Source organism: Zerene cesonia, chromosome 15 (genome assembly GCF_012273895.1).
Source record: "Zerene cesonia ecotype Mississippi chromosome 15, Zerene_cesonia_1.1, whole genome shotgun sequence".
Classification (NCBI taxonomy): domain Eukaryota; kingdom Metazoa; phylum Arthropoda; class Insecta; order Lepidoptera; family Pieridae; genus Zerene; species Zerene cesonia.
Genome location: NC_052116.1, coordinates 5,320,677 through 5,330,447, shown reverse-complemented (window position 1 = coordinate 5,330,447; position 9,771 = coordinate 5,320,677). Strand labels below are relative to the sequence as shown.

Sequence of the window (9,771 nt, the reverse complement as noted above, 5' to 3'; positions counted from 1 at the left end):
CTTCCCTATGCTAAATATCCTATGCTCGCATATTTTTTCGGCACGTATTTGAGCACCCCACAGAATTGCAAATACACTTTTGTTGTTTAATTTTCATATTTAATAAATATGCGCATAAAAGGACTTCATAAAACGTAATTCGAGAGCCCTAAGCTATTCCATTTGAGGGTTTCTGATAGTAAATTCCAAACATTATTAACTCACTTTTACCGTTTATGAAGAGAAAATGTGTTTTACGTAGGAAATGAATATTACCTTGCTTCCGAATTAAGACAAATCGTTTTAGCAAGTCGACGGAAAACATCAGTGAGATTCGCTTTGAGACCTTTTATTTAATAGACGCCCTTATTTACCAAGGTGAGAAGGGAGAAACGAATATAAAAGAATATTTCGAGCACCATCAGACGAAAACAAAGTTACTCAAACTCTGAGTTATTTGTATGGTTATATGTATTCCCGTGAATTAGATGCTTCCTTTAAAAGCAGTTTTTTATTAAAAATTTTAATAAAGCATTTTTTGTTATATTCAAGACTTAGATCAATACAACCGCGCTTTTATTGGCGATGAATTCATTTTTATTAACACTTTTTTTGTACACAAAAGAAAGTGAGAAAACAAGGAAATGGAAACAATACTGGTACAGTTATAAATTATATAAAAAAAAAATATGGAGCGGCCTTAACCATTTAGGGTGATCTCTTCCAGGCATCCCCTTAGGCAAAGGCTAAGTTGTAAAAAGGAGCAGGAAGAAGGGAGGAGGAGAATTTACAAATTAGGAACTTATAGAGCAATGTTTTTAAAAGCACAATTACTGCATATTTGTAAAAATACTATTAGTATACCCAATATTTTGAACTTCGGATACTTTCAAAGATAGGGGAGCTTATTTTTGCGATTGAAATCTATTTATATCTCTCCGATTTTATATTTCGATTTTATAGATATATCTCTATGATTTTATATTTTAATACATTTAACTTCATAAGATTTCCAGCTTGAAGACATTTTTTTTTATATAAATGCGTTTGACTTCCTTTAATCATGTGTTAAGCTTGGTTATATGCAACGAAATTTATCTGGCCAGAATCAAAGTACGCTGGGAAACACTTTAACAGTACTCAAAATTGTCGGCACCCCTCACAAACCACCCTCAGTATATCAACCCATTAGAACTAAGTAGCTCTCGCCGTATTGAACCTAACCTGAAGTTAATTGACAGAAAATGGGAACCAGTTTTTAAAAATAAATCCGAGTTTGTGTAGAACAAATATATCATACTATTATCTTATACTTAGAAATAAATAAAAACTGTATATAGATTGGGTACCTACAAAATTAGTGTATTAGACGAGAAAAAAATGTCCTTCACATATTCAACAAAGCTGAAGGCAGTTATCTTGTTGACAAATAAGAAGTTGTTATTACAATAAGCTTTAGGGATTCGAGTTAAATTATTATTACTTTGCAAGAGTAACAAATTCGATTAAAGACGAGTGCGGATTGAACCAAGTTTCATCCTTTAAATACATTTATGTGAGTTTAAGTTATATGTTGCATTAAGCCTCTTGGGGTTTAATATTACAGAGATATGTAATGGAGATTTAACGAGGCAGATATGGTAACGACTAACCTAATTGTGAATGGGTTTTTCATTATCATCATTAATAATGAGCAGAAAATAAATGAATGTAATTTATTAAGAACTGCTTTTAGGTAATTGTAGAACTGTTTGAGCACTTGTGGTAGATAATTAGAAAAGGCTGTTCAAGATTTTGATATACCTAATATTATTAATTTTATATAGTACTAGCTGCGCCCCGCGGTTTCACCCGCGTAAGTTCGTATCCCGTAGGAATATCGGGATAAAAAGTTGCCTATATGTTATTCCAGTTGTCCAGCTATTTACGTACCAAATTTCATTGCAATCGGTTCATTAGATTTTGCGTTAAAGTGCAACAAACACACACACATCCTTACAAACTTTCGCATTAATTATAATATTAGTAGGACTAGGATAGCTTGTAACAATTAATCATTATTGTTATATTATTATGTGTGTATTTTATGATATTCACACACAATAATCCTCAGCTGAAATCTTGTTCTCATCGCAAAACTATACAAACATTATTTGTTACTGGTGTCAAACAGGTGACAAATTATTTATTTTAGTGTTGAGATTCTTCTAGCCTTTCAACAGTCGGAAAAGGGACATATTAAAAGTAACTAACTTACTTTTAATATGTCCTTTTTCCACTTTAATAAATACAGCGATACACAAATTTCATTCAAATGAAAGCCCACCGAGAGTAAACTTACGATGGCCCTCTATGTATTCCGTATGTCGTACTGGCGCAAAGGGCGTTCAGCTAATTGAATATTAGACTCGCCTGGTGCGTGCGCGTCTCCGTTTTCGTTTTCGCATCCCACTGACCAATTAACAAACACGGCTATTCAATTCACTTTGCGAATTTGAAAACTACAGGCGCTCAATCGTCCGTTGTTTTATTCGTTTTCAATTGATCAGCAAATAAAACGTTGCCAGTCAATATGCTGCGAGTCTAAACGAAGTTGTCTGCTATAAAATCAACACCATTTTGTAAATTAACCAATCAGAATAAATATCTCCCTTTTTGTGAACTGAATTTGAAATAGAACCATCTTAGCTATGTATACCACATTAAGACTTGAAACATCGCCTGTTATTGTTTTCTGCAGTAGTAATGCTTTACGCTAATGACAATAATATTGAACCTCTTTTCGTCGTCTTTATCTTAGTCAGTCCTTATCACACATTACGATTTTCCGCTGACGAGATTTTAATATTGCTTTTTAGAATTCCCATGCCCTATTAAAAACAATAGAAAATGTATACTTCCTTACCAAGAATCAACTTACTAATTATGACGCTATTAAGTTGTTTTCATCAAAACTATTAATGAAGCGATACAACGTCACGCAATTAGTGGCAAATACCCACAATCTAATACGCTTCAATCAAATGACAATTACATAGGCATTTCTATTACGCTATAACAGTCATTTATCAACAAGGTTCTGAAGAACACACGGACATACAGATGCATATATTTTTTGTGTTTTAAAATGAAGTGTTTAGTAGTTATATTTTTTATCAAAGCTATATTGATTGATGGACTTCGAAAAGGTTAGTTTTTTCTTAATTTTTAATAATTATTCAAAAGCCTAATTTCTGATAAATTATCGAAAATCGCTGATTTTCTGTTTATCTAAGATTATTCTTATTAATATGCTGAATGTTGATCGCTTTTTTGTAGTTTTGTGACTTTGAATTTTAAAATGATTATTTTTTCATAATAAATAATAACTACTTTTAAAATGATTATTTTTTGATAATAAATAATAATTAGGGTTACAGTGACTCAAAATCACAAATTCTGTTGCTCAGTTAAAATACTAACTAGCCAAGTTTCCAGACTTTAGTATGAACACTAAAGATATAACTTCGACTAACTAATTTGCCAAAATAATGTACCATCAAACTAGTCTTGCTGGAACTTCATCGAATGGTTCAGTGAATTTCGACATGCACTAAATATATTTTTGTCTGGAGATTTTTCAACCAAACTGTGCATAATTTAGAAAAAAGCTGCTGATATGTAGTTTTTTATAAATGAAACTTTTATATTTTAATATCTAAGATCTGAACTGAGTTTAGCAGATTCAATTGGAAAATGAAGATTTTTTTATTATTCCCTGCTAGACGCTCGTCCCGACTCCGCCTGGATATCAAGATTCCTGTTTGATCCTAAGGGAGCTATTAATCGAGATAAAAAAGTATCGTATCACCCAAGTCAGCTCCTACCCTGTCTGTATACCAAATTTTATCAAAATCCGTTCAGCAGTTTCAGCGTCACTGACAGACAAACATTCAAACAAACTTTCACATTCATAATATTGATTTTATTATTATTTAATTTTACATTAGTATGATTTAAATATTTATATGCATGGTTAAAACAAACTTTTACAACAAATATTAAAATTCATTTTAATAACATCGCGGCCTTCTTTAACTTCACAGTTGTTTAAATGACCATTGATTAGTTTTTCAGCTAAAATAAAACATACCTTATTCTTTATAAGTATTTGACTTTACTATAATTATTAATTACTTTTAGATATTTGTGAAAAATGCATATCAAAGGAGCAATGTCCAGCGTTTTCAAATATGGATATACACAAGCAAGAGTCATGGATGAAGCAATTTCCTTGTGATGGTCTGATACATAACACTACGTCGATTTTAGGATTCGCTACTATTGCTAAAGGAGATAAGGTACTCTTTCCTATATAATTAATTGTCTACTTTATCCAAGTCGTTATTGGGAAAATGGTACTTCAAAGTGAACGATGTTTTTGGATAGGAATTTTAAAAAAGTAACATTGATCGTTGGTACAGAATGAGTATTTTTGGTATAGCTTATACTTCTTAATCTTACATAACATAATTTATTTTCAGGTTTGTTGTCCTAGCTCTCAAATGTGGGGTATAAATCAGTTAAACCAAAATGCAAAAATATCTAAGAGTAATAGTAGTAATACAGCGTTAGTACCTGAATATCAAGGCGTATACGACCAGCCATATAGAAGAAATCCGTTTTTATATGGCAATCAAAATTCGCCAAATAATCAAAATGCTTTTGGAAATCCAGGATATAATCCAAATTATTATGGAAATCAAAATTATCCAAACCAAAATATGTACAGGCCTATAGATAATCAAAATCAACCAAACTTACCTATAAATCAAAATATGTATGGACAACAGCAACCAGGTGGTCGTGGGCAATTTAATCAAAATTTACCCATAAATCAAGGAGGCTATAGAGGTCAAGCAAATTTCCCACGTAGTCCGGGATATTTTGGAAATGACCAAACTCGACCAGTTAATCAGAATCTTTATGGGCCTCAACAAAGCTTTCCACGTAACATGGACTTTCCAGGCAATCAAAACATATATGCAGGTCAACAGAATGTCCCGGTGAATCAAGATTTTCCTGGTAACCAGGGTAGCCCTTTAGGATCTCAGGAAAACCGGCCAGGATTTTCAGGCGACAATCAAAATACGCCCGGTGACCAAAATATTTACCCTGGAGAACAATATGTCCCTGGTCAAAATAGCATTAACGGTGTATCAAATCCAGGTAATGCAAATGGAGATCTTCCTAACCAAAATATAGGGGGTCAGTTCAATACTCCTGGTAATCCAAACTTATATAACAACTTACAAAATATAAACAGACCTTCTTATCCTGGTTCAAATGCTATAAACAACCCTTGGGGCAATCAAAATATACCTGCATATCAAAATAATCCACAAGCAAACATTCCTAATCAAGTACAACCAGGAGCCTTAACACCGAGTACGCCTTCAGTGAATAATCCAAATCCATACTACCAGCCAAAAATACCTCAACAAAATCAAAATAGCTATGAAGATAATATAGGGAATGATAACAGTCAAAAGTTAAGCCAAGAATGCAAAAGGATGAAGACGAGTTTTCCGCCCAGTCCCGAAACAGGATGTTGTGGTAAAGATATGTCTGATGCCGAGAGAATCACTGGCAAGTATTTTTTAACAGAGTCTATTAAAGACCAGTCTATTTTGTCACTTTGACTTACATTTTGCTTTTTGCTTAGATTTGCAGAGCCTTCTTAATTTATTTGCTCCATCCGGAAACAATTGGAATCAAGCACCACCTGCAAGAAATTGGCCAAATTATCAGCGAAGAAAACGATCTCTAAAAAATGTGACAACTGATGTAACACTTGAAAATAGAATTGCCGGTAAGTCTACAATAATTTAAACATTTTTTTTATATTATGTTAGGGCTCAGGGCAAGAATAAAGCTAAAAACTAATTTTGCCAGTCAAGAATAATATTTGATTTTTAGTGATATTATTATGTTCAAATAGATTGCAAATTATCCATCAAAGTTTTATAAACTTTAAAAAAGAGAATGTATTTTCTTTACAATATTGTATAGATATTTTATGCATATATATTATTCGCTTTAAAATATACTTATCATAAATTTTCACTGACTTACCCACATTCGTGTAAACAAAAAACAGGAGGCATGGATACGGAGTTAGACCAATTTCCCTGGACCGCACTTTTGAAGACTACATTTGATTATGGCGACAAGACGGCTGCATTCAGTTGCGGCGGATCATTAATTAGTCGGAGATACGTGCTCACTGCCGGCCATTGTGTCTATGAACCAAAGGCTAGAATTAGCGAGTAAGTAGTTGTTACAAAATTCTATTGAAAATTACCTCACTCTTAAACTGACGCAATTATTTAAAACGTTAGTTTGAATGAGGAATACTAAGTTTTTATGCGTTTCAGTATTAAAAATCTGTATTTGTCTATGAACCAATAAATAACCATCTTTAAATCCCATTTACTTTAGAAGATTTAGAAGATCAATTATTTGATTTTTTTACATAATAATAGATTTCTTTATGCTTAGTTTTGGCATTCCTAATTTAAGTGTATGTACACGAAAAAGCTTTGTAATCCATTGAACGAGTAATTACATATAATAATTATTAATATTACATTGATTTTATTTGAAAACTAGCTGGTCGACCCGGCTTCGCCCGTGGTGCATATATAACCTATGTCACTTAGTGAAGTTGCAGCTTTCTAATGGTGAAAGAATTTTGAAAATCGGTCCAGAAGTATTTGAGTATATTCATTACAAACAAAGAAACAAAAATCCAAATTCTTCCTTTTTATAATATAAGTGTAGATAATGGAGATAATGTAGATTTCTCTCTGATTTCTATAATTTAATGAAAAACATATTTAAAATTAATGAAGCTGATTGTATTTTAGACCGACTAAGAGCAGTATCTATGTATACCTATTTAACGCGATGGCAAAAATAATTCAGTATATATTTAAAACTTTTAACTTTAGAGTCATACTAATTATAGTTTTATCTTTCAGTGTCGAAATAACGCTAGCTGAATATGACAAACGCACTTTTCCGATAGATTGTATCACGGTGTTTGGTGGAGGCAGGGAATGTGTCAGAAATATCGTTTTACACGCTGAGGACGTAGTACATCACCCCGAATACGATGACGATCGGCTTCTAAATGATATCGCTCTTATCAGGCTCGATGCATTTGCACCATATACGCGTAAGTAAATTTACATACTTCTAGAACACCTTTAAATATTTTTGAACCAAAAGAACGATTACTATTGAAGCTTCGTTAATAATAAGGCACTTCATTACACTACATAATTTACTAGCTCATTTTCTTTTGTAATTTTCTCACTTTTTGAATTTTCTTTTTGCTATGTATCTTATTAAGCGTAAACAAATTTAACGGTCGCATTTTTACTTCTTATTAAAATGACTCTTTTCAAATTTCAGGATACATAAGACCCATCTGCCTCCCGTCAATCAACATTGACCTACCAGAATTCTCCAACCTCCCTCTAGCCGTCGCCGGTTGGGGAAGAGACGGGAAATACGTCACAAACATAAAACAATCTACTGTCGTACATTTAGTACCACCAGAGGACTGTATGAAGTCGTATCCTCATTTAACCAAGTCTCACATATGTGCTGCGGGTCGTACAGGCGAGGATACTTGTAAAGGCGATTCGGGAGGTCCGCTTATGATGTTGTATAGGGATAGTTATTATGTCATTGGTATTGTTAGCGGGAAAAGGGCCGATACTCCATGTGGATCCAAAGTCCCGTCGCTTTATACCAATGTTTTCCAATTCGTTAATTGGATCCGTAGCACAATAAGAGAATAAACAAATGTATAGTGGATTATATAATAGATGTATTTTAGATGTTCTTATGAATATTTTAGTCATTCGACTACCTCATAAGTCACATATATTATAATATTTGTTGAGTTAAAACAAAATAATGTTATCTTAATTTAATTCAGAAATGATATATAAATAGTTTTTTTTTATATATAAGAAACGTCGGATAAAAAACAACTCATAAAAAGTTTTTAAATACTGTTTTTAATGTTTCATCTTAACTATTTTTTTTTTCTAATTATACTGTAATTGAAAGAGAACTTGAATCTTTATATAGTAAAATTAAATAAAGTAACAGTGACTGAAAAAAGGTATTACTTTGTATGCATAGCTGCGTTTTAGAACAAATAATTCAATACAAATGCTACTTACATAGAACATTAATATTTATTTTAAATCCTTTTCATCTTATTTTTTATAGAAATACAGGTATTTAAATATCCTTTTAATAAAAATAATTAAATGCTGGAATAAGTTGGGCAACTGGTAACATTTTAACATTTTGGATGCGGTGCGAATATACAAAATTAGTTTTCGACTTGCAACTTATTTACTTAGTTTCAGATGATAAATTATGTGAATACCGCTTTTCTGAATGCTAACTGGGATATTAATATTGAAATAGTAGGGAACAGACTCTATGCAAATCACAAAATATTTTAACTTTTGCATTGAATTAACATTGTCGGCGATTCTAACGACAGCATATTTTACAACAATTTCAATATTTCAGCAAATGTACCTGCGAAAAATGTAAATTTACTGTATACGTAGGATATACTTAAATTAATTGCTTAAGTCTGCATAAATATACATTTCAATTTGATATTCTTTTATTTGTCACTATGTAATTCACCGTTAGATTAGTGTGGTACGAATTAATACATTCTTACAAAGTTACAATTAATAGTGCCGTCGTGTCCTCTTTTCATAAAAACAAGTGTGTGGCTTGTAAAACTACATATCTACAATACAACGTTAGGCTATATTTTCATTATTCAGGTATGTGCATAATTTAATTTTAATAGTAAAAATGTAACTATGCCGAACTTGTGCAAAATTAATAAATTTACAGAAACAGTTTTATTCCGATTGATTTCTTGTGCGAAACTTACCTACCTATATCAAAAACTTTCAGTGTTATAGATAACCATATCGGTACATATAAAATTTTATCCAATTTCATCAGCCATTAGTGATTATTCTTAAATTTTTTGTATCGGTGTAACACACATGTCCATTTACTAACAAATTTAATTATCAATATATTTGATGCAATGCTATTACTATAAACACACATTTCCGATACATAAAGGACAAATATGTGCCCCTTAGTCCTTTCGAAGACCATTAAGCGTCACGGGAAACAATCCAGGCGGGGCACACTTAAATGAACAAACACTATTATCAGAAATGTTGCCGGGGGCTCGTAGATTTCCCAAGAGGCCACTTCTCTTTAAAAGTGTCGGTCGAATGACCGTCGTACTACATAAAATCTTAAAGTTATACCGCGTGAAATTATGGTTGCAACAAATTTTGGTCTAAGCTTACGAGAATCTCCACTATCGGAGTATTATCGCCTTGGTTACAAATATTATCTTCTTACAAATACTTACCGACTAAATGTGGTTTATAAAAGTTTTACCATCATATTATGAGTATTTCTAATCACTCTCGCGGTCTATGCACAATCGAAACCATAAGCTTTCTAAGATAAATGCATAAGACAAGTTACAGTCAATAGAAAAAGCTACTCTTGCGTATTCTAATTATCTCGCAAATTGGTTTACGACACGAGTAAAGATAACTTTTATTTACGTACGACGGTAATCCAATTAATTAAAATAAAACAAATTTATAGACATAATATAATATACATTTCAAATTTAAAACCAAGTGAGGGGAAGTAATCGGCGTATCTGTG

General features: G+C 32.1%; 1 protein-coding gene across 1 annotated transcript; it reads left to right on the top strand.

Moving 5' to 3' along the window:
• The first annotated feature begins 3,106 nt into the window (after positions 1-3,106).
• LOC119832492 (protein masquerade-like) lies at positions 3,107-7,829 on the top strand. Its single transcript, XM_038356157.1, has 7 exons — positions 3,107-3,167; positions 4,162-4,319; positions 4,503-5,607; positions 5,684-5,830; positions 6,119-6,287; positions 7,002-7,198; positions 7,438-7,829. Exons 1-7 carry the CDS (start codon positions 3,107-3,109, stop codon positions 7,827-7,829), a joined length of 2,229 nt encoding a protein of 742 aa, XP_038212085.1.
• Positions 7,830-9,771: the final 1,942 nt, after the last annotated feature.